Here is a 26775-nt window from a genome sequence, read left to right as displayed (position 1 = left end):
TTTCTGCAAACTTACTACCAGACATAATCTTTTTGCTGTGAATAACTACACTGTAGTCAGTCAACTATCATTATGCCCTAAATCTGCAAAGCATCAGTAAAGGCAGAGCAGTGTTTGTTGATCCAACATCTGATGAGAGCTGACTCATCTTTTCATGAAAAAAGTTGGCATCAGGGGCTTTCTTAATTATTCCCATATCATACTTATACCATTGAAAATATTTTTCTTCTAAATGCCAGCCTAATCATTTTTCTTATTTGAACACTAAACTGGATTCTTTCCTTGTTTCATATGCTCCCCAATAATAAAGGCCACAGATTTGGAAAGTATGGCTCAGTTCTGCAAGCTTACAAACAAGAGTAATGCTTGTCTATCCTGGGGACTTCCCCTGAAATCATAAGCAGCTTTGTTTTCGCTGATGCTTCACTGCTGATTTACATCAATAGGACTACTGCTGTAATAAATATCTGAAGAATCAGCACCTCTTTTAGCAAAATTCTGCTGATGGTGTATGAGCCAGATTAGAATCCTACTTCACTTTCTCTCAAGGACAAAAACCAGTGCTGAAAGATATCTTTCTCAGTAAATAGATGAGTACACAAAGGAAGCAGATCTGCTGGGTAAGAAAGTACCACATTTTCCGTCACTGTGACTATGGTGACATTTCATTTAATAGTGTAAAAGATGAAAGCTGCCTTATACGATGATTCTTTAGTTTCAGTGTAAGATATGGCTGTGGCCAAGCAAGGCTGCAGAAGGTGGGAGGAAGTGAGAAGGTGATTTCAGGGGACTACACTTAAGGGCTGTCACTGAGCGGTGATGTCATCCGGTGTGCATGTGCATGTAAATTACAGTTCAGAGAGACACCAGATTTGTATATATTAGGACATTATATCATTTCTCATTCAATATGCTGTTGTCTAGCTCAAAAGAGAACATAAACGAACTTCAATATCCCATTGGCATATCAGTTATTTAAAAAAAAAATCCCAACAAAACAAATGATTCCAAGTTGATTTAGATCTGATGCACAGTCCCAAAATTAAGGGGAAAAGGATGGGGTGAATGGATGGGGTGCAGAAGCCTGGGTTGGGATCTGTGAGGAGAGGCTCAGGCGAGGGGGTTGGGGTGTCGGAGGAAAGAGGAGGTCAAGGGTATCCTTTAGGGAGGACGAGGGGGCTGAAAAAGCCCTCCTGATTCCTACCAACTCTGTTTGTTACTTGCTCTTCCCCCTTCTGACAAGCTCAGGAAGCGAGAAGAAAGCAGAGTGGGTCACTCACTCCTTTTGTCCACTCCCTGCACCAGCTGGGATGAAAAGGGATAGCTGTGCACTGTTTGGTTTCCTCTCACTCCCTGACAGTGATGGGGGACGGGACAACAAGTAGTGTTGGTAGTAATGCGGAGAGGGGTGCTTCAGGCCACCCTGCCCTCCTAAAGGATGCTCAGCAAGTCTCAGAGCTGGGGCAGTTCTGGATCAGTTTGAAGTGCACCCCCAGCCAGCCCCATTCACCTGCCTGCTGCTTAGCATGGCAGCCTTCATGAGAGCCCTAGGAGCACGGTTGGGAGTATGCCCCTGCTCTTTCTGCAGAGGAGTGCACCTGCTGGCTTTACCAGAGTGGTGCACCAATGCACATCACCTTACTTTCACTTCTCCTTATTGTCATAGGTTAACAAATGTTCCTCCTTTTGAGAAGTGATCCTGGATTGTTTTGCTTAATTTTCTAGGATCTACATTTCTTCATGTGATAAGTTAATATCTAAGTAGGAAATGAAAGGTGAGAGAAAAGTAATGTTTTGACTGAATTGGGGTTGACGGAAGAGAATTTCTTCCTGTATTGTGATAATGCAGAAAGAAGAAATGAAAAGTTTGGACACTTTGGTAATGTGGAACAAGCAGATTACTCTGAGATGGAAGAGATCGTATGGACTTCAAATTAGGTAAAGCAAATTCCCAAGTAGCATCACTCACTATCTGAGGAATAAATAGGCCATGGGGGTTAAAAGGTGGTAGATGAAATTATTTACAAGGGAAAAGTATCTGCCTTTCTTTCTTAAGAAAATTAGAATTGTGCCTATTTTCTACACCAGCATGAGACAGAGGTGCCAATAAGGTAACTGCCATACTGTTGGGCTTTCTTCTGTTTAGGCAGTGCAACTCTAACCCTTTAACAGTACTTTGAAAAGGGAAGGAATCTCGCTTGACAATTCCACAATTAGATTCAGACATCTATTGTTGACTGGGCCACGAGATCACTGTTGTTCTGATAGACAAGAAGAGAACACCCTATTCCCAGAGATTGTCATCTGTTTCTCCCTGAGTTGATTTAGAGAGAGGAAAATTTGCTGTGTTGTAAAGTGATAGCAGGCTTAAATATATAGAAGAGAAAAGCTGCTTGTGGGAAGGGGGCAAACTTGTTCCCTGGCTCCCGCGAAAGCTCTACATACAAGAGAAGCAAAAATATGAGAAGTAAGATGGAAATGGTCAGATGCACAAGCCCTTCCCACCTGGAGAGATCATAAAGTCCAGTCTGCTGCACTCCTGGCAGTACCAAGAACCCCCTAGACCATCCTTGACAGGCGTTTGTCTAACCTACTCTTAAAAATTTCCAGTGATGGAGATTCGTAGAACAATTAGAAACAGTTCCTAGGCAATTAATCCCAGTGGTTATCCACCCTCACTGGAAGCTTTGCCTGAAGTCCAACTTAAACCTCCCTTGCTGCAGTTTAACCTCATTGCTTGTTTTAACATTAAAGTTAAAGGAGAATAATTTTTCTCCCTCCTCCTTCTAACAACATTTTAGGTACTTGCAAGCTATTGGCATGTGCCCTCTCAGTATTCTCTTTTCCAAACCACACAAACATAGTTCTTTCAATCTTCCCTCCATTATGTCATGTTTTCTAGAATTTAATAATTTTTGTTACTCTTCCTTGGACTTTGTCCCTTTCATCCACATCTTCCCTGAAATGTGACACCCAGAACTGAACACAATGCTTCAGCTGAAACCTAATCAGCACAGACTAGAGTTGAAAAATTATTTCTTGGCTGTGACTATGCTGTAGGTGTAACTCAAAATAACTTTTGCATTTTCAATGTAAGTGGCTATTTTGAAACTTGCCTTGCCCCCTCATATGACAAGGGGTGCTGGAATTAGAATGCTATTTTGTGTGTCGTGTTCAGCCACTGAGTTGCTATTTTATGATACATTTGCATCCCAAAATAGCAACTGTTGTGTAGGCACAGCACTTGTCTTGCTTAGAACATTGTTAATACATCCCAGAATATTTGCCTCCCCACCTTTTTTTTTTTTTTTTTCTGCAACAGTGTCATGCTCTTGATTCATATTTAGCTAGTGGTCCACTATGACACACAGATCCCTCTCCACAGTACTCCTTCCTAGACAGTAATTTCCCACTCCCATTTTACCTTCCTAAATGGAGTAGTTTGCATTTCTCCATATTGAATTTCAGCCTATATACCTCAGACCATTTTTCCAGTCTGTCTAGATCATTTTGAATTACAGTCCTATCCTCCAAAGCACTTCTACCTCTCCCTGCCTGGTATTATCCACACACTTCAGTACTCTCTGTGCCATTAGCTAATTTATTGGAAGAGTTTTGAACCAGTCCAAAAACTGAGCCCTGTGGAACCTCACTTGCTATGCCTTTCTGGTACGATAGTGAACCATTGATAACTATGCATGCACCTCATACTAGCCACATCTAGGTTGTACTGCCCTACTGTATTAATGGAAAAAGTCATGCGATACTGTAGCAAATGCATTAAAGACTAGGTATACCTCATTTATCTGTCCCCCTTATCCACAAGGTTTGTTATCTTATCCAAAGAAAGCTAGAAGGTTTGTTTGACGTAATGTGTTCGCAAATCCAGGCTGTTACTTATTACCTCATTATTCATCTAGATGTTTACTTGTGGATTCCTTAATTATTTGCTCCATTATCTTTCTCCGTACAGAAATTAAGATGACTGGTCTGTAGTTTCCTGGGTGTTCTCTCTTTCCTTTTTATGGACGCGCACTAATTTGCCCTTTTCTAGTCTTCTGGTATCTCTCCCACCTTCCATGAGTTTTTCAGAAATAATAGCTAATGGCTCAGATCATCTCCTTTAGTATTCTAGAATGCATTTCATCAGACCCTGTTGACTTGAAGACGTCCAATTTGTTTAAAATTTTAACTTGTGTCCTATTTTTATCTTCTATCTTTAACTTCTGTCTTTCCCTTCTGTTTTTTTTTTATTGACAGCGTCCAGGATTTTAATTAAAAAGTTTCAATTTTCTAGTTACACCAGGGTTGATAGTCTGCGCTTTCATACTAGTACTTATTTCATTTCTTAAAATTGTTGATAACTTACAAAGTTCAAATTGTATGAAGTTCTTTTTGGCTGTACTCATTCTTAGAGCAATAATAGGAAGATAGTCATTTGCAGAGGCAGATGTGAATTTTTCTTGGCAAATTTATTCAAATTGCATCACTGTCCAGAACACTTATAACGTTCACTCTTATGAAACAGAAATTTTGTGTTTTCTCTTTTCACATTCAGATGGCCACAAAAAAGTCCACTCAGTCCTTTGAATTATAGAATCAAGAAGTACAGTATTGTATCTAATTGCTAAATATGTGTCTCTTCTACACTGTAGCCCCCTCAGAAGATCGTGATTGTGTGGGGCCCATGACAGATTCCAAAATCTAATTGCCAAAGAAATTGCTAACGCATAAGATCTTTGCTTTTATATACTCACCCACAAAGTCATAGAAGATTGGAAGAAAGAGAAATTGCATTGCCTGGTCTTATTTGCCTGAGGTCCTCTTTTGTTCAGCGCAGCTTTACCTTAGCTTTAAAGTAAAGCTTTACTGCACAAAAGAGGACCTCAGGCCAATAAGACCAAGCAATGCAGCCTAACACTTTGACTGAAGTTGAAATTTATTTGCTAAGGAGAATAGCTGTAGTACATGGTTGAGAACCCCTTTAATAAGGAGGCAAATGAATAGAAAGATGCCACACACATACACAGAGGGAATCATCTTTTTAGTGGAATTATACATTGTCATTGTACAAGTTCTGTATAATTTGCTTTGGTCTTGCTATGTTGGGGGTGTGCTAGGGTGACATCAGATAATGGTCTTTATTATTTGCATTATGGTTGCACCTAGGGCCTCAACAAGATCAAACCTCCATTTTGCTTGGCACTGTAAATACAACTACTGAGAGAGAGTTCCTCCTTCCAAAAGATGACAGTCTAAATTTAGAAAGAGGCAAAAATTTGGAGAAAGTGTACTTTAGGCACAAAGAGATCAGGCCAGATACACAATATCTCATCAGTAGTCTGTGCAGAATTAAAAATTAAATCAATATTGCTTGAAGGCTAGTGTGATGTCTTAAGCGTACTACCGTCATTCCCAAAAGTTATGATTTGGACTTCGGTCTTAACCTCTTCTTCTACACAATACTCTCACCTCCCTGAGGTGTTTCTGAACATGTAACCAAAGTGGAAGCATAAGAACATAAGCGATCTCTCTCTCTCTCTCTGATACACAAGCATTCCAGTTAAGAAACTATCAGGCAAGTTTACTCCAGTAACCAACTGGATGAGCAAAGGTGTGTAACAGGGTGGGGGGAGGGGCTAAGAAAATGGAAGATTACAGAACTGAGAGGAAGCCTATGAAAAGGATAACAGAAAACAGAGAGCCATAGGCACAGTTAGTGACAGGAAGAGGATTGCTCCTAACGTTTGCTGTCTTAAATGCATTCACCAGCTACATAGCACACTCTTTATCATTAGCATTAATATTGCAGTGATGCTAGATGCTGTGCAGACATACAGCAAGTAATTTGGTACTAATTATTTGGTCCTAATAATTAATAACTAGTAATTTGGTACTAATTATTTGAATTCATGTGTATCTGTGCTTGGTGAGCATGCACCAGAAACATGGAAAAAAATCTTTATCTGTGAACATCTTATGTGTTCCTTTTAGTTGTTTAAATTGTACTGAATACTTGTCACATTAAAATATTAACAGTTGTAAACTTCAGTACTGTTTTGGCATCTCAAGACCTACTAAACTTCAGTGAACAGTAGACCATGGTTTTGTTGAAATTTGAATGATCAAAGACAATATAGCTGAGAGTGGCTGTGTACATTGGTTTTGCTTTTAAATTATTTTCCAAAATAAACATTTTCATCAAAGACCATGTTAAATTAAACTGAATTAAGATTCAAAATTACCTTTGAAATTTGGTCTGATTCTTGCATCGTAGCCTGACATCCTACCCATTAATTTGTCCAGGAAATCAGAAGGTGACATTGGCATGCTACGAGATCTTGCACTGTCAGTTTCCTTTGTGGCTACCAAACTAAAACACACAAACAAAACCAAACGCTTTTATTAGACATAATTTCCAATAATATTTAAGTACTAACAATGCAGTCCCTTTGTTCATCATAGTTAAAACAGATCAATTCAAAGGTAAAATTGTCTTTTTTAAATTAAATATTAATGATGATAGAGAATCATTTTAATTTGGTTAAGTGAAAATAGGATAATTTTGTGTATAGTTAGATGTCTATTCTTCCTCATTCTTTCAGATTGCACTGTGATCACTTTTTGTATTGTGGCTTCTCAAAATTAACCATATTTCTAATCAACCCTAATTGATTTGCTCCACAAAATTGCAATACCAAATATCAATGTCAAACAAATATCTCAGTCTGGAATGCTATGATTTGCAAAGTGCTTTATGATTAATTTGTTTAATTTATATTCTTTATAATGGAAACTTAGTTGAGGATTCTTTTTGTTACTTCTAACAGGCACATCACTTTTTCATACCGTTGACTGTTTTATGGTAATATGTATGCAGAGGATACCAGATGATTGGCCAATTTTATCCCATAACATTATCAATAAGGTTTATTTTCCTCTAAAACAGGAGTGACTACTGCAGCAAAAGAAAATTTAATGAAAAATGAATTAATAAATTCACTGTTTTAGTGTAAACTTCTCCTCTTAGGTCCATATGGAAATATCATCTCCTATAGTCTGGTCTGCCTAACTATGTGGAACTCCCACTGACATTCTATAGTACGGTCTGTGTATATCAAGAGAACGAAATACAAACAGAGAGATCAACCATGTGGGTCCTTTAAAAACAGAAAAAAATTAATCTGGTAGATATACAATTATAAAAAAATATTTTAGTATATGAAATAACAATATCTGGTTCTAGGTTTAAAAGATGAAGAGTACTGCTAAATTATCCTGATCTCATGTTCTGAGTAGAGAGAGAATCTCATCTGCGAACTCACTCTTTTCTGCTGACTCACCTAGTTCTGACAGTTGGGTACTATCCATGTGAGCCTCTTATGAGAGAAGGGCTTAAATGTCTATTCAAGTCAGCTGAAACTAAGAATAGGAATCAAAAATCCATAGGAACCTTCAAAAATCATTAAAATGTTAAACTGAGATTTACGTAGCTTAACAATAAATGAATCCTCAGCAAATGTGTAAGTTTGGCCCAGATGCTATTTGCGCACTGTTCGAAGAGAATTGGGCATGCTGGTTTGTTACATAAACTTTTTTGTTTTTTCTGTCAAATATAAAATTTCTCTGAACTCATTTGTCTGCTAATTATCTACTATGTGGCTAAAACACATCTCTGGTTTTTAATCATAAATTTTCTTTATGGGATAAAGAATTAATGTTTCATTGGACTCAGAAATTTGCATTTTAAGATCCAAAGACACAGACTATATTATTTATTTTCCCTCTTTACACACTTTTACCTGCCACCGTTTAGGACTTCATGAATGAACACTTAAACTCCTGGACTCCGCTTCTTATGAAGCAAATCAGTATTTTTGTTAGTGTTAGTCTTTTTTTCAATTAAAAGAACCAGCAATTTAAAACTTTTGCAAATACAGCATAAAATGGCTAATGCAGGGCTATAGTGAGATCAAGGTGTCATGAAAATCAAATCGTTACTGGAAACCAAAAGTGTGCCTAAATTTATCTCTGACAAATAATAATGCTGATTTGAATTGGAAAGAATGATTAGTTGGTCATGTAGTCTACCATCTATGTAAAGTCAGATTCATTTTCATTATCCCCAAGCTAGTCTTAATAACTAGGTGTCAAGCCCAGCCTTGACTATCTCTAGTGATGGGTATTCTATAAGTTCCTTTGGTAGCTAGCTTAGTTAGGTATTTCTTCCTGTACTTGGAAAGTTTTTTGTTTTTATATAGCATTTAATATAATTGTTCCCTAATACAGTTTGAGTCCTGTTCTCAAGAGACAATGATATTTTAATCTTTTTTTTCCCCTAATGTTCTTTATTGGCCTGTTTAACATCTTGTGTAGTCATTGTGCAAAGGGAGTGATAAACTGTTGTAAAGCAAAACAAATCAAAATTCACTACATATATCCCCTTGTACAATTTTATCAACTTTGACTTCAACTAGGCATTAAACACGCAGGCACCATGAATGTCTTAAACTGATATGCCCATTGGATTGCAGTCTTTTTATTTTGGTTTTGCTCTATTCCAAACTTTCTTTTGAAAACTGTACTGCCCAAAACTGAAAGCAGTACTCCAAATTTAAGGATAATTAACATTGAAATGAGAAGAAAATATATATATATACACACTTGCTTTCCTAACAATTTTCCCAATGTAGTATTGGCCTTAATTCAACATGATAATGGCTGTTGAGTAATATTTAATGTAATCATTTAAAATTCAGGTTCTCTTTCAGTGATTCTGTTGTCCAGCCCATATTCTGAAATTAATACAGGGTGACCCTCTCTCATACAGCACCCTAAGGACTGGATCAGTTCCAGATGAGACAATTTGCTAGACCAGGAGTTGTCAATATTGCCTAGTAGCATTATCAACACTTTCATTGCTTACTGGGCTCTTAGACATTTAGGGGTAAATTACAGTTAAAATGCAACTTAGAACTCTGACAGCCAGGACTGGTGGCTGGAAACAAACTTTATGGGACCACAGGAAAATTGGCCACATCCATGATAAGTGGTCATCTAGCTCACTAAAGTCAGTCCAGATGTTGCCTGATGAGAGTTCCAGATTAGAGACTTTCAACCTGTATAATCAATAAAAGTTGTCCGTGTAGTGTAAATAAGTTCTATTTTAATTGATTCCTTTCAAGAAAAGTTTCCCTCCATTTCAACTGGACATTCTCCTGAGTAAGCGCTGGAGGATTTTCGTTTATAAGAATAACTGGAGAACATACATTTTAAAGAGTCATGTGGACAAATACTACCTGAATAGTAAAACACCTGTTCAATTCAGTACGACCAGAATTGGATCAAAAGTGGGGTCTTAGGTCTTAGTAGCTATGCTTATGCTGAAACTTGCAGGTATGATTCTCAGGCTGGCTAAACAGGCTAGTGTTAGCACTTTGTGGGATAACGTGCTAAAATATTGGTGTGATACTGCAACACAAGCAGCCCCTGGGGCTACCAGGTGTGAGGTGTCACTGTGGGTGGACTAGCCTGAACCACTGCCTGTGCTGCAGCATCCAGAGTGCACTAATTGTCTTCAAGGTGTCATGAATCTAACCATGATATGAATCGCATCTTCCAGCTGCAGTGCAGATATTCCCAGTGAAACCTAACTCCTGTAATTCTGGGCTTGTCTACGTTAACGGACCATTAAGGTTGTAAAATATGATTCTGGGATAAGAGTGCCTGTGTCTTGTGTTCAGGAATTATGATGTCATCTCCAATTCCATAAGCATGTACTGTATTTCACATAGGACTCATTCAGTGTACAGAACAGCCAGTACACTGAGAGAGAATCAGGGTTGTGTAGCAAATGTGGCTATTGTCTGTAGCATTTCCACCTCATTTGATGTAGAATTTGGAAGTTGTGAATGAAATGAGACACGGTTGCAGGAAGAGAGAGAGCATCTGTTGGTTTTGGTTTCCATTTTCTTGGATTGTACTATCATAGAAACATGGTGCATGGCCGTTCTTAGTTGGTGGAGTGATTTGTCTGGTTAATTCTGATAACAACTGAGATGCTGGCATGCTGACTAGTTATGTGACCCCTGAGTGGTCAGCATCCAACTTCTTAGAGGGACAAATGGCGTTCAGGCACCCAAGACTGAGCAATAAAGGTCTGTGATATCACAGAAACAGCCATTCTTGCAGGCCTGTTGTTGCATGAGAATCAGACTGAGAAATGGGTGTCTGCCTCTTCTGGATCTGTTACAGAATAAAAAGCAGAGGATTGACTTCTGAATAAAGGATGTAAATAGGACCCCCGTCTCTGTTTTAATTCATTCAAAAGAGCTTAGATTCCAGTTGGTTTTGACTAATCTCTGAAAAGAAAATACCTACCTCTAATGGATATAATGAAGCTCAATTAAAGTTTATAAAACACTTTGGAAAAGTTAGAAAAAGTTATTTTAATAGCCCTACATATTTTCATACACAAACATGCTACACCATGTATTATTGTAAAAAATACTTGTATGGTGCCTTTCATGTCACAATCTGGAAACTCTTTAAAAACATGAATTAATTAAATAGCATGATAGCAGTGGAACATAGATGCTTCTAGTGTAACCGTAACCTCTCTGTTTTGGTTTTGCCATCTGTAAAAAAGGAATAACATCTATCGACAGACTTTTCTGTCAGAAGAGATTTTCTGACAAAAAGTCCGTTGACGGCGCGTGTGGCCGTACACTAAAGTGGATTGAAAGACCAATCCACTCTGCCAGAGCAGCTGGACTGCCTTGCCCTGTCTCAACAAAACAGCGGACCAAATGTTCAACTAATAGTGTAACACAGTGAACCAGAAGCACAGTCTGTCAACGGAAGGCTCCCAGAGCATCCACACAGCTTTTTTTTGTTGACCAAATCTGTTGATGAAAGCACGCTTCCTCACCTGGGAGAGGTAGAAGATTGTCAGAGAAAGAGCTAACTTATATTGACATACTGTAAACAAAATGCATATTGTGTGCTGATGCTCGACCAGCTTTGTCAACAAAGCTAGGGTTTTATTGACAAAACTCTCTAGTGTAGCCATAGCCAGAGAGAATACATGCCCAAGGTCACTCAAGTTATATGGCAAGTTACACTGATTGCTAGTCCCATGCTTTAATCACATACCACGTACCATGGACATGAACAATCATTTTAATAACACCGCAGCTGGTCAGTTATACTTATTGTAACACTGAGTAGTGAAGCAATAGAAAATACAGTTAATAGTATGGTATTCTGATGGAAAAATTAAACGCCATAGAGCAAAATATATAAGGAAATAATGAAAAAGTATTGCTCCTGGATACTCCTGTTAAGAATTTCCTAGTCATGGCACAAGTTGTCTCTAGAAATAGCCCTCTGTTTGCTACATGGTGGCGCATCATGGATATGTTTTTCCTTCACTCAATGTAAATATAGTTCCCCTTAGTGTTAATGGGAGCTCAGTACAAACAGCAACAAGAGAATAATCTTCCGTTGCTACATGGCTACTAGACATTTGCAGGAATGCTTTTCTGCACATCTAGTGGGAATACAGATTCACTTTTATCCTCTGAGCTCCTTCTTTCAAGAATTTTATATCTGTTTGTTTTTCCTCTACTGCAACACTGGCAGCCGCTGGAGTCCTGGGGCCTTTAAATCACTGCCAGCCTGCTGCAACAGACACTCTGTGCAGCTCTGAGTGGTGGGGGTAGTACAACGATCTGGGCAGTGCTGAGGGCTGTCTTCCCCCAACTTCATCCCTTTTGCCTGAAGCTCCAGAAACTGCTTTCCCACACATCTTGCCTGGGGACCCACAGAAGCTGTTGGCCCCACTAGTTTCCATACTTACTTCTATTATTCCCTTCCTATTATTTTTGACTACCAGCGTGAGAGTTAATAGTGATGATGATTCTGTCTCATGGATTCCTGTCAGCTGCATTTAAACAGAGCCGCCAAACATACATGAGGTGGTGAAATCTTCCAGCTTAGGCCCAGATTGAAACCTGTTCTTGGTTTATTTATATTTCTTCAAAGTTTCATGGATATGGGTGTCCGTAAGTGACAAGTAGTCAAATATATAACAATGATTTGTTAAATCAACCATTGGACAGAAAGGAAAAATGACAAATAACAAAACAAGATTAATATCTGAGCAGCTCTATTCAAAACCTAGAAACCATAGGAGAGCGGTGAGAGGATTCCCAAACAAAATGACTTTACTGTGAAAAATGACAACATACCTAACACAATGTCCCTGTTAAAAAGTCTCAGAGGGGTGCCATGTTAGTCTTTAACTTAAAAATAGCAAGCAGTCCTTTGGCACCTTAGAGACTAACAAATGTATCACAGGTAACTTTTGCAGATTTGGCATTTTTTAATTTTTTTCTGATATATCATTTAGTCTGTATTTTCTACTCCAACTCATCTGATGAAGTGGGTTTTACCCACAAAAGCTCAAGACCTAATACATTTATTAGTCTCTAAGATGTCACAGGACTTGTTTTTACAATGTCCCTGGGTTGGAACAGAGAGAAGAATGGGCTTGGGCTACCCTTCCCCAAGCAAGTAGGGAAGTTCAAATCTCAGGACTAGAGGCCAAGACTGACAAGTCCCTGAAAGAGGCAAAGGGACTAACGTGAAAGTTCATCAGTCTTCAATATTTTACATTTATATTTTTCTGGTATGCTGGGAGGGGAACTGAACTTGAAAGATGATCTATTTTGACCTGATTGTTAGCTCAAATTTCTTGCTGATTGTGATGACACTGAAATTACATGGGGAGATAGAAGGTCCCTCAAGTTGCCAGGACTAAGACTCTTCAGAGCCTTTCAGATCAATACCAGCATCCTAATCTCTACCTAGAAATGTAATTACAGTAATGATGTGTAAATAACATAGAAAGCACATTGCTAACTAAAGGGCACAACAAGAACCTATGACTGGATGCTGAAGCTTGATGTAATGGAGTTGGGGGTGGATGTGTGTGAAAGCCAGGCTGGAAGTGTTTGCAACAGCTGAACAGCTCACAACGGATAAGGATGATGACTACTGTCTGTAACCTAAGCTGGTAGGTAAAACCTCTATCTCCAAACAAAGAGCGGGAAGGAGCAGAGCTAGGTTTTGAAGCAGAGGTGGCAGTTGGAAGCTGTGGGGCGGCAGCTAGCTTGTGCTGAGGGGAAGCTGAGGGGTGCCCCATCTGGGCTCTAGATTCCGCTCCCCAAGATGGATCGGAATGACACTCTGCGTGCTGTACTGACACCTCTGAACAATGCTGTGCCTCTGACTAATGAACTCCCTGTTCTACCTGCTGAGTGAGAGTCACTTCTGGCTGTGGTTGCGGTGCAGTGCTTGGGGACCTCTGAACCCCCTGATGCTAGAAAACTTCAGTCTATAGATAAGGTGCATGTTTTTAACAGTGAGGTAATCAATCACTGTAACAATTTATCACAGGATATAGGAGATTGTCACTTGAAGTTTGTAAATCAAGAGTTGAATGTCTTTTAAAAAATGCTCTATCTCAATCACAAAATGTGGGCACAGTGCAGGAATTAGAGTGAAAATCTTTGGCCTTTACTGTATGCTAGCTCAGACTTCATTAAAATAATAGAGCCTTCTGGCCTCAAAATCTAATGCTCTGTAATGATGAGCTGGGGCATACTGACTCAGTTTCAAAAAGATCATGCATCTGAACACCAGAGGTTTAGCATTAGGCAAAAATCGAGATGTAGATGTGCATGTGGTATTTGGACTTACATATTGCTCAGTTAGGTGATTCATTAATCTCCAAGAAATGTATCACAGTCGAGGCATATGAATTTCTGAAAATTTGTCTGCATGAGGCAGTCCTTTACTGCAGTTTTTATACTTCCTTTCCCCTCTGTGTCTATGGAAATATTGCTTCATAGTTGCTCTCTTTCAAGCTACAAGCATCCTTTTGGCTGTCCAAGTTCCAATTTCTATTCCCAGCTGAGTACAATGGCAATCTCAAATTTACTGGAAGGGATAAATTTGAGAACTCTGAGGCTGTGGTGTCTACACCACAAAGTTGTCTCAAAATTACAGCAGTTATTTCAAAATAACTTTGTCAGCATCCAAATGATGCGCACACCTTTTCAAAATAAAATAAAAATAATGGATGTGTTATTCCAGTTGTGGTAAACTTCATTCCCCAAGGAATAACACCTATTTTGACATTTGCTATTTTTAAATAGACACTTTAAGACATGAAATAGCACTATTTCAAAATAAGCCCTAATGGGCTGCAATGGTACTATTTTGAAATAACGCTATGGACCTGGCAATGCTATTTTGAAATAGCTAGGTGTGATTTTTTTTTAAATGAATTTTCTGTGTGGATGTGTCATTTCAAAATACAATATTTTGAAATAGCTATTTTGAAATATCTTATTTCAGAATAGCACTTTCTTGTAGATGTCGCCTGAGAGAACCATTAGTTCCCTCAGAATTTGTCAGATATCTGTAGTGAAGGACAATATACAAAATTGTTAAATTATTTAACTTGTAGTTTTATTAGTGGTTGATTTTTTCTGATAAATTACTTCTGTTGTATTTTGAAAATTTTATGGGTATATTTTTAATGTGTCAATTTAGGCATTGCTTTTCCCTTATTTTTGTAATCATAGGTTCTTTCTTCTCTTTAGTATCTGAAGTACAGATTCTTTAAGGCATTGAAAAAGTTACAAATATTTGTTTTAAAATACAGTTTTGGCTACAAAACTATCTGTGCTGCTGCTGTACATATAACTCTGGACCAGTGGATTTTCATTTTTATTATTTAGCTTATTCCTTGGGACAGCAAGCGTAAAGCCCTGGAGTGATCTGAACTTTATTTTGTGGTTCATTTTATTTGACTGATATTTGAATGCTTTCATTAGAGTGTATATTGAAAAGCTTTACAGAGAAGCTCAAGGAAATTAATTACATTCTTGTGGGGCAGTGACTGATAGGAAAAGCTGCAGCCAGCAATTATGCAGTCAACTGCATCTCTCAAACAGCAGGACCAAAAGCATTTATGAAAACTAATTTGAGATGATATTAATGTATTGGATCAGTCATGATTAAAGTGATGATTATATGTATTTAATCCCAAGAATCCTTCCCTTGATTCTATGGCTGTAAGTGAGTATAATTATGTCAAAATCATTAATATTAAATAAAATGTGCTTATGTAAAGAAAATGCTTTCACCAGGCCCCTTTTAAAGAAAATCCAGCAATCTGGTTTCAGCTGGTTAATTCTCTCCAATCACATTTTTTTAAATATCATATTCACAGACAAATCAACTGGCTTGTTCCAATAACTGCTGCATAAATTGCTCAGGAATTGCTTGCAGAACAAGCCATAGACTTCAATTGCAACAAGGGAGGTTCAGGTTGGACATTAGGAAAAACTTCCTAACTGTCAGCATGGTTAAACAATATACAATAAATTGCCTAGGAATGTTGTAGAATCTCTGTCTAACCTGCTTTTTAAAATCTCCAATGACAAACACTTGTCGAGGATGGTCTCTAGATGGCACTTGGTCCTTCAATGAACTGAAGTGACTGGATTTGGTGACATTTTGAAGTTCCTTCCAGTTCTAGTACTAATGATGCTATGAATCAACCTTCAGAGACTGATGTAATCAAAGTGACTCCATGATGTAATATTTAGCTAAGGAATAACTAGTGATCCATGCTGACAAAAAAAAATCACACAAGAAAGTGGTAAAAGGAGACTTAATAGCAGAAACAATTAAAATAAATACCTTCATTATATATAGTAGACATAGTCAAAAGATATCATTCTGTTGATTGATCAACATGCAGATTGGATTATTGTTTGGTAATATGAAGTCTTTCCATATTGTGAGTTTCTGGCTGCATGTGTGTGTTCTTTATATGTGGTGGTGTCATTCTGCACAGTTAGTTGGCCAAGCAGACCTCTATCGACATGTCCAAAAGAGATTGCACACTTGAGGGAGCATGGACAGTTTTAGTCCTAGTTCCCCAGATCAGGATCTACACTTACACTAGTACATGACTGCCCTTTACAGTGAATTTGGCTGAGTGAACACTGGGGCTTGCCATTTCCTCTTAGGTTAAACAAAGACACCCCCTGTAAACCTGTACTTTATATACTAACACAAACAAGTTATGTGTTAACTCCCTGATGTGGTTAACTCATACATGTTAGTTCACTCAAAATATCTCTATCACACTGTCATACTAACCTTACCTTGAAGTGTGTGTCAGTGCATCCTTGTATCATCTTTGGGGAGTGTCTGAGCACCATATGTGGGTATTGCAATCTTCTGTCACTATCCTTCTGGAATGTGTTTACAAGTTAGGAGTGCTCGTGTTTTGCAGAGCCCTATTCTTGCCGAGTTCATGTATTGAATAGAGAACCTGAAAGCAACCAACTGCTCATAGTTTTGACTCTTGATGACTTCATTCTATCTCAGCAGGGCTTAATTTTAGGTCAGGCCTTGCACTAGGCTCCTCATACCAGGTCTCATGTCTCAGGATCTCTTTCTACCATACCCCAGATTATACTGTACAGGTTAAACCTCTCTAGTCTGGTACTCTCAAGACCTGACCAGTGCTGAACCAGAGAATTTGCCAAACCACAGTAGGTCAATATTGGCTAGCAGCATTCTAGAATCGTAGAATCCTAGGGCTGGAAGGGAGCTCATCAAGGGGTCATCAAGTCCAGTCCTCTGCCTAAAGCAGAATCAACCCTAACTAAATCATCCCACGTAGGACTTTGTCAAGCTGGGACTTAAAAACCTCTAGGGATGGAGATTCCACTACCTTTCTAGGTAATGCATTCCAATGCTTCACCACTCTCCTAGTGAAATAGTTTTTCCCAATATCCAGCCTAGACCTCTCCCACTGCAACTTGAGACCATTGCTCCTTGTGCTATTTGTCACTACTGAGAACAGCCTCTTTCCCCCTCAGGAAGGTGAAGGCTTCAATCAAATTGCCCCTTGATCTTCTTTTTCACAAACTAAATAAGCCTAGATCCAAACAGGTCATGTGCTTCAGATGCCTCATCATTTTTGTTGCTCTCTGCTGGACCTACTCCAACGCATCCACATCCTTTCTATACTAGGTGGGCAGAATGGGACACACTACTCCAAACGTGGTCTCACCAGGACTGAAAGGAAAGAAATATTAGCTTCTCTAGATTTGCTGGAAATGCTCCTCCTAATGCACCCCAAAATTCCATTAGCCTTCTTGGTTGCAAGGGCACACTGACTCATATCCAGCCTCTGATCCACCACAGTCCCCAGGTTCTTTTTTCTGCCGTACCAGCCTGTAACCAATGCTTGGGATTCTTCCATCCCAAGGGCAGGACTTTGCACTTGTTGAACTTAATCAGATTACTTTTGGCCCAATTCTCCCAGTCACTCTGTACCCTATCCCTACCCTCCAATGTGTGTCACCCTATTTAGTGTCATCCACAAATTTGCTGAGGGTGCAATCCATCCCCCCGCCCATCCAGGTTGTTGTTAAAGATGTTAAACAGTACTTGCTCCTGGGAAACTCCACTTGAAACTGATCACCAGCCAGACATTGAGCCATTGATTGCTACTGGTTGGGCCTAACCATCTAGTCAGCCTTCTATCCACCTTACAATCCATCTATCCAAACCATACTTTAATTTATTTAATTAAATTTTTAATTTAATTAATGGTTTAATTTATGGACAAGAATATCATAGGAAACTATCAAAATCTTTGCTTAAGTCAAGGTATATCACATCCATTGACTTCCCCATGTCCACAGAGCCATTTACCTCATCATAGAAACTAATCAGATTTGTGAGGAATGACTTACATTTGGTGAATCCATGTTGACTACTCTTGATCATTTTCCCTTCTTTCAAGTGCTTCAAAATGGATTCCTTGAGCATCCCATCCACGATTTTTTCTGGGGACTGAGGTAACACTGACTAGTCTATAGTTACCTGGATTGTGTCTCTCCTCCCTTTTTTAAAGATGGGCACTATATTTGCCTTTTTCCAGTCATCAGGGACCTCACCTGATCGCCATGAGATTTCAAAGATATTAGTCAAAGTCTCTGCAATGATATTTGCCAATTCCCTCAGCACCCTTGGGTGCATTAAATCCAAACCCATGGCCGTCTAGCTTTTCTAAATAGCCTTTAACCTGTTCTTTTCCCACTGAGGGCTGCCCAGCTCCTTCCCATACTGCATTGCCTAATTCAGTACTCCTAGGAGCTCACCTTGTCCATGAAGACGGAGGCAAAGAAAAAGCATTGAGTATTTCAGCTTTTCCCACATCATCTGTCACCAGGTTACCTCCCTCATCCAGTAACGGTCCCACACCCTCCTTGATCACCCCCTTATTGTTAAAATGTCTGTGAAAGCCCTTCTTGTTAACATCCCTTGCTAGCTGCAGTTACAATTATGCTTTTGCCTTTGATTACTCCTCTGCATCCTCCAACAATTTATTTATACTCCTTAGTCATCTGTCCAAGTTTTGGCTTCTTATACACAGCTGTTTTTGAGTTTAAGCTCACCAAGGATTTCCCTTCTAAGCCAAGCTGCTTGCCTGCCATGTTTGCTTTTCTTACTGTGCATTGGGATGGTTTGCTCCTGTGCATTCAATGAGGCTTCTTTAAGATGCTCTCAGTTGTTGTTCTGAACTCCTTTCCCTTTCATATTTGTTTCCCAGGGAATTTTACCTATCAGTTTTCTCAGGGAGTTAAATTCTGTTCTTCTGAAATCAAGTGTCTGTATTTTACTGCTCACCTTTCTTTCTTTCTTTTGTCAGGATCCTGAGATCCACCATCTCATGATCACTGCAGGCCATGTTGCCACCCACTTCTATTTCTCTTACTTGTTCTTCCCTGTTTTGTGAGTAGCACTTCCACTGCTTGTTGGGCTTCTAGAAGCTATTTAGGGGTAAATCAGAGCTAAATAACAGCACAGAACACTGAGAACCAGGACTGGTGGCTGTAAACAAACTTTATGGCATCACAGGGAACTTGGCCACACCCATGATAACTGGACATCTGACTGGCTAAAATCATGCCATACCCTGGATGCTGCCCAACCAGAGGGTGCTGGATTAGAAAGGTTCAACCTGTAGTACAAGTCTGTGACCAAAAGGAGGGACTTTAGCTAAAAACAGTTCATGAATCAATGCTGACTGAAAGGTATTGCAGTAGAAACAAAAAAGCAGTATCACCATGGATAGGGGAAAAAGAAATAGATGACAACCAATACAAATAAGAAATTATGAAAATGCAGAAAATTGGAACTTGGAAACATCAGATCAAAATCCATGTCTGTCAGAGTTAAGGATAATTACAGATAGGAGCAAAAGAAATCCTAGTAATAGCATAGAACCATTACTAAATGGAGAGGGGTAATTATTGATAATTCTCTTAAATCATTAACAAATATTTATGCTCTATATTTGAGAAGAAGCAGGATGTCTTTTTTTACCACATGAGGATGAAGTAGTCATCTGTTGATTAGTAATAAACAGGGATGGACATCTGCTAGAAATGGTTTGTGTGTTTTTTTTTTTTTGTTTTGTTTTAAAATCAGCAGGCTTGAATAACTTGCACCTAAGAGCCAGTAAAAAGTTTCGTAGCAAGATATTTTGTCTTCTGATAGTAAGAAAACTTAAAATATCCAGGGAAATTCTAGAAGTCTAAAAAAGTGCCAGTGTGTCAAGATTTAAAAAAAAAAAAAAATGAAGGCAGAATGATTTGGGAAACTCCAGGTTAGTCAGCCTGAGATGAGCCCTGGGCGAAGTAATGGAAGAAATGACATATGATAGTATAGTTCATGCCAGTTGCCATGGTTTCATGGAAACTAGGTTTAACAAACTTGATTTCAATTTGGCATGAGATTACAAGTTTGGTTAGCAAAAGTAACTGCACTAACATATGTACTCTGTAACACATCTGTCTTAATCCTACATATCATTCTGATTTAAGAACCCAGCACTAAGCTATTGTAAAAGCAAGTAGTAAATGGATTACGACATGGTAAACTGGCAGTCTCAAAAAGTAGTTTTGTTGGGGAATCACCTTTGAATAGAGTTAATTCTTTTGGATTTCCAGATGTCTCATTACAAGGACTGACACTACTGAACATGGTCATCAATGAAGGAATTAAGTATAAAATGATTGCTGATAAATATATTCTATAGATGAGACAAGGATTAGCGAAGTGATGAATAATGATGACAGGGCAGTCATACAGAGAAATCTGGATCATTTGGTAGGCTAGTCCATTAAAACAAACCAAGTTTAATACAGCCAAATGCAAAGTTATACTTCTAGAAACAGGTTCACTGGTAGGGTGGCCAGGCAAAGGGGATAGCTGCCCCAGGGCCTAGCAACTTAAAAGGGCCTGAGATTTCTGGCTGCAGCCATTACTGCAGTGGCCTGAAGCCTTGACCCATTAAAGTGTTGCTGGAGGCTTTGGTAGCACATATCAAGTGGATCCAGCAGTGCTGAAAGGCTGGCTGAGGGAGACAAGCATCCCTAGCCCCACCCCTTTGACCCAAGGCTCCCTCACACCACCCTTGCCCAAGATGGCATGATGGGGCCAGCTCCTGTCAGGCCCTGTGAAGTCTCTTGTCATCTCTGTCTAGGCACAAGAAGAGTAGGCCATATCTACAGCATGGTGGCAGGGGTGGGACTGGAAGGGTGGGAATGTATCTTGGAAACACGATAGTGACTTATGTAAGAATTCATGAGAATCTGTAAATAAGCTTCCAGAGAGGAGATGCAACAAAAAGGGATAGCTAGATCCTTGGCTGTATAAACAGAGGTAGGAAGATGATTCTTCCACTGTATGTATCGCTTTGGTGAGACTGATACTGGAATATCATGGACAATTTTGGTATTTGTTGCATAAAAGGTTACGTGAAGAATTGGAAAGGACAGAGGGGGGGAAAAAAGGCACAAAAGCTATTTGATAGCTGGAGAAAATTACTTAGAGCATGATCTGTTTAATTTAAAAAGACAATTGACAGATGATTTGATTAGCCTACACATACCTTTTGGAGGGAGAAAACACCATGTATGAAAGTGTTTTTGTTTTTTTTATTCAGTAGAGAAAACAGTAACAAGACCCAATGACTAGAAACTGAAGCCAGAGAAAAGTCCAAATTAGAAATTTAGTCACAAATACCTTTAGAGTGAGGCTGATCAATCATTGGAATGAACTATGAGTGGAAGTGGTTGATTTCCCCAACTGTTGACGTGTCTTCAGATCATTACTGGGTTCTTTTTTGGAAAATATGTTTAACAAAACACAAGGGCTGTGTCTACACTAGCATTCCTCTTTCAAAAGAGGCATGAAAATGAGGGAAATTGAAAATGCAAATGACACAGATTTATATATCTGGCACCTCTTTTACAAGTGCTTTTGAAAGAGCTTCTTTTGAAAGAAGAGAAGCAGTGTAGATGCGGCTCTTGTGAAAGTAAACCCCATCTTCGAAAGAACCCTTCTTCCTTTTTTTAAAAAAGGTTCTTTCAAAGATGGGGTTTAGTTTTGACAGAGCTGTGTCTACACTATTATTCTTTTGAAAGAATATGCAAATGAGGCACCTCATTTACATTTTCAATTTTCTTCATTTGCATGCCTCTGTCAAAAGAGGAATGCAAGTGTAGACACAGCCCAGATGCCCTGTGAACCAGCATACTTCCTGAGGAATTGCATAGAAACTGCAGATGTTCTTCTTGCTGTGAACTTCCTTCCTCCCCAGGCTTTAAAAAAAATTAGTAGGTCATTTTATTTTTCCTTAATGAAGTTGCACACTGCTTCTGTTAAGGCAATCGGAAGAGCAGCATCAGATACAAATATGTTTTAACAAAGCAATACATTTGGAGGTGGGGTGCATGGGGTGTCCAGAGAGGGGTAGCACCTCTGGTGTGAGGACTCGTCATGTCTCTTTGGAGGCAGTTCATGCACCTTTTGGTCTCCACCTGGCACCCAGCTCTCACCTGTGGCTCCAAGAAGCTGTAACATGCAGCAGCCACACCCTAATAAACTGCTTCGACAGGTGGGCTAAACTAGGTGAGGGTAACCAGCAGGTCTGAAACCTGCGGTGAGATAGGGAATTGCCTACCCCAGCACGCAAAGTTGACCCCGGTGGATTGGACGGATGAGATCAAGAGCAAGCTCCAATGACCAGGAAGGTGGTTCTGCAACACTCTGTGCAGAGCAAAGGTTGTGATTAGGCTCCAAAGATGGCATGACCATCCACTGCAGTCTAGGAAGTCCCAGCCGTGCCAACTTTTCATACCACTGAAACCAGGCTTCTGAGGTCGAGAGAGTGGAACTGCCCCTGTGCAACAGCTTTTCCACTTTAAGCATTCTCCCACATAGGTTCTTTGCACATTCTCATCACTTTTGTCTACCTTGAAGTCCTGCGGTGATGGCGGAGGGGTGAAGTAACAGGTGGAGGTGACACTGGGAGTCGTAGCTCCAAACCTGCAAGTAGGTGGCCTGTGGACTTTGGTCACTCGACTCTGACCCCGGGATGACACATGAGGTTGGCAGCATCCCAATGACTGATCAGGTCGTCTTAGGAACAGCACTGCTCACCTTCAAAATGAGGGAGGGGACTGGAAAAGGTGACCCAAAAATTGCTTGTCCCAACCAAAATGGTCAGCCTGCCGCAGCTGGCAGTTTTACCCTCACAGCAGTCAAAAAACAGTGAAAAGAAAGGTATTTGCAGCATGGAACATTCACACCCTCTTGGACAGGGAGCCTGCTATGAGGTCTGAGAGAAGAACGGCCCTCATAGCAAAAGAACTGGCATGTTACAACATTGACATAGCTGCCCTGAGTGAGACCAGGCTGGCAGAGGAAGAATCCATCTGTGAACCAGAAGGAGGTTACATCATCTTGTGGAAAGGCAGGCCAGAAAATGAAGACAGAATCCATGGAGTGGGATGTGCCATCAAGACATTTCTGCAACAGCTTCCTGACCTACCAACTTGCATCAGTGAGCATCTGATCAAGCTCCGCTTCCCCCTCAACACCTCTCGCCACGTTAGTCATCAGTGCTTATACCTCCACACTGACTAGCAATGATGAAGCAAAAGAGAGCTTCTATGAGGACCTTGACCATCCTGTGAAAGCAGCAACTCCTAGTGACAAGCTTCTCCCATTGGGTGACTTCAACACCAGGTTTGGCAAGGACTATAGGACCTGGAAAGGGGTGCTGGGGCATCATGGTGTTGGTAACATGAATACTAATGGCTTGCCTTCTGCTGAGCTCCATGTGCAGAAAACGACCTGACGATTACCAACACTCTATTCAGGCAAGCCGATAAATACAAGACACACAGATGCACCTGAGATCAAGACAGTCAATCAGGTGCCACTGTTATCAGTCACAGGTGGAACATTTGAGATGTAAAGATCACCAAGGGCATGCAGGGAGCTGAGTGCCGGACTGATTAAACTCGTCAGATGCATCCTTTATGCTGCACATCACACCACTGCACTGCAAGAAGCTCAAGGTTGTCAGACCCTCCTTCAACATCAGGAAGCTGCAACATACTGGTCATCGTGAGAAGTTCACAGCCCATCTTGGCAAAGTAATGACATCCCATATACCTCTGACTGGAGACCCAACACAAAAGTGGGACCAGTTCAAAACCCTGGTGATGGAGTCAGCCAAGTCAACACAAGGACTGAAAAAAAGAGTTCACCAAGACTGGTTTGATGAAAATGATGAGGCCATCATGAAGATCTTAGAGGAAAAACAGAACACATTTCTGCTATGGCAAAACGATCAGTCCTCAATCTCCAAACGTGATCGTTTCAAACACCTTCAAAGCCAGACGCAAACAGCACTTTTCAAAGTGCAAGATGAGTGGTGGGAGGGTAAAGCTGATGAAGTCCAATACTATGCTGACACCAAGAACTCCAAGATGATGATCTGCAGTGCTATCAAAGCTGTATACGGACCTTCAAAGCCAAGTACTACACCTCTCCTGTCTGCAGATGGCATAATCCTTCTGAGGAAGAAGAACAGCATCAACAATAGGTGGAGAGCACTTCAGCAACCTTCTCAACAGACCCTCCATTATCAACCCTGTGGCCCTACACCAGATCCCTCAGAAACCCACAATAGACAGTCTTGACACACCCCCTACAATGGATGAGGTCAAAAAGACAATCAGCCAGACCAGCTCCAGCAAAGCCCCTGGGATAGATGGTATCCTTACTGAAATTTTCAAAGCAGCAGGACCAGTGTCACTTGAAGCTTTTCACAATATCTTGATTAGCATCTGGGAAGAAGACTTGCCCAAAGACATTAAGGATGCCACAATCATCTCACCCTTCAAGAACAAGGGCAACAAAGCTGACTGTGGAAATTAATGGGGCATCTCCCTTCTCTGTACTGCTGGGAAGATCTTGGCTTGAGTCATCCTCAACGGCCTGATCACCAGCATCTCTGAGGAGAACCTACCAGGGGCGCAGTGTGGTTTTTGCCCAGGCTGCAGCACCATTGACACAATCTCTGCTGTTCGTTAGGTCCAGGAGAAGTGCATAGAGCAGAACTTGGATCTGTACGCTGACTTTATAGACCTGACCAAGGTGTTTTTGACACCATCAACGGAGAAGCCCTGTGGATTATCCTGTCAAAACTTGGCTGCCTGAGAAGATTTGTTGATGTCATTCACCTGTTCCATGATGACATGACTGGCTTTGTTCGTTCAAATGGTGAGTCCTCAGATCCATTTGAGAGATCCAGTGGTGTGAAGCAAGGGTGCATGCTGGCCCCAGTGTTGTTCAACTTCTTTTTCACATGCGTCCTCAGCTACACAGTTGTGTCTGGGCCATGGAGTGTACATAAAATACAGACTTGATGGGTCACTTTTCAGTCGTCTTTGTCTGAATGCTAAAACCAAGATGCTTGAGAGGCTCATACTTGAAGCCCTTTGCACTTATGGCGCACAAGGAATCTGACCTCCATCTCATTGTCAACAAGTTTGCTGATGCCACTCGCCTCTTTGGTTTGACCATCAGCCTAGGAAAGACCAAGGTACCATTTCAACCTGCTCCAGGATCTGCTGTTCTTCCTGCTTTTAATCTTTATTGAAGAAACGGTTAAAAACAGTAGAGGAGTTCAAGTACCTTTGCAGTGTGACAGCCAATGATGGCTCCCTTGACAAAGAAATCAATGCCAGAATCTGCCAGGTCAGCTGGGCACTAAGACGTCAGAGTGCGAGTGTTGAATCAGCACAATATCCGACAGTCCGCTAAACTGAAAATGTACAAGACTGTCATCCTGACCAGTCTCCTGTATGGCTGTGAAACCTGAACCTTGTACAGAAAACATATACAACTGCTGGAGTGCTTCCCCATATGCAGCCTGAGGTCAATACTGCACGTTTGATGGCAGGACAGAGTTACGAACCTGCAGGTCCTGGACACAGCAGGAACTACAAGCATCGAAGCCATGATTCTGAAAGCCCAGCTTCCCTGGACAGGGCATGTTATACAAATGGAGGAGTCAAGAATCCCTAAGCAACTCTTCCATGGTGAACTCTCCCAGGGCAAAAGAATCAGGGTAGGCCTCATGAGAGAGAGACACTACACACAGGCCAACATTGCTCATGCTGGTTTAAAACCAGATCAGTTAGAGCAGCATGCAAAAGACTGAACAGGCTGGTGTGCTCTTGTATGACATACATATGCCAACTTTGAAGAGCAGTGACACGTACACCTCAATGATGCTTGTGAGAGGAAGAAAGCAACAGCAGCAGCTGCACCAACAGAGCCAGGACAATTTGCTTGCTCCCACTGTGAATACCCATGCCGTTCAAAGCTTGGACTCCTCAGCCAAATGTGAGTCCACAACCGATGAGCCTGTGCAAGCTCAAGACGTCATCGTCAGACATGACGAACTATCTACATACATACATTTTGGAGGTAGAGAGTGCTAGTTAAAGTTGTATTTAGATTTACATGGGAAACAGGATTAAAATGCTGTCATTTTACACTTCATTAATTAAATAAACTCTCCCAAAGTTAACTGGCCCAATTTTAATGCTGTGTTAGTCATTCTGTACTGTACAGTCAGCAGAAAACAGTGGCTTAAGCTGACAATCCTAGCCTCAGGTAGATCACTTGAATGTAGTGGAGTGTCATAGTGGCAGTGAAATTGGTACAAGAGCATTTTGGGCTGCCTATGATTTGTATAGGGGTGTGACCTGAAACCATGAGGAAAGGCCCCTTTCATTTTTCTTTTTCCTTTCCTGCACTCCATTATCCACTTTTTATATAATGGTGCATCAGCACTATACTCATGTAATTTTTAGGAGTATTGTGCAGGGAGTGGATTCTGGAAAAAGCCACCAACCTAGGGAAGCTTGCAAAGGAGGTGGAACATTGGGACTGTCATACTGATTTTATACGGCCTATGTCTGCAGGAAGGAAATCTGGCCCACGGGGAAACTATTGAAGAAATTCTCTGCAAGGAGAACCTCACAGATATTTTCCTTCAGTCTTGCTATGTGAGTTTTTCCATGAGATTCTCTACTAGACCACAAAGTCAAATTGATGTTGCTTTGCATGTGAGCTTGAATGGGGAAATATCTTTAACCCTTGAGATGGTTCATTTGTATACAACTGCTCAAAGACTGTATATGTTTGTACCAAGGGACATTCTGTGAAAAAAGAGCTCATAAGAGAAGAAGCTCTTTACTGAGATGTTTTACCACTGTCAGCTGGGGTTGGCAGTGGAGCCCA

The 26775-nt window shown here is 40.4% G+C and overlaps 1 protein-coding gene across 1 annotated transcript in view; it reads right to left on the bottom strand.

The window, feature by feature from the left end:
- The window catches only part of GLRA3 (glycine receptor alpha 3), a 130363-nt gene that overhangs the window by 90435 nt on the left and 13153 nt on the right, over positions 1-26775 (bottom strand). Inside the window, exon 2 of the mRNA XM_074991865.1 lies at positions 6246-6373. Within this exon, the coding sequence (XP_074847966.1) occupies positions 6246-6373 (128 nt within the window). The remainder of the gene's footprint in view (positions 1-6245; positions 6374-26775) is intronic.

This window comes from Carettochelys insculpta, chromosome 4 (assembly GCF_033958435.1).
Source record: "Carettochelys insculpta isolate YL-2023 chromosome 4, ASM3395843v1, whole genome shotgun sequence".
Taxonomy (NCBI): Eukaryota; Metazoa; Chordata; order Testudines; family Carettochelyidae; genus Carettochelys; species Carettochelys insculpta.
Note: the sequence above shows the minus strand (reverse complement) of the source record. Positions and strands in the feature narration are given on the sequence as shown.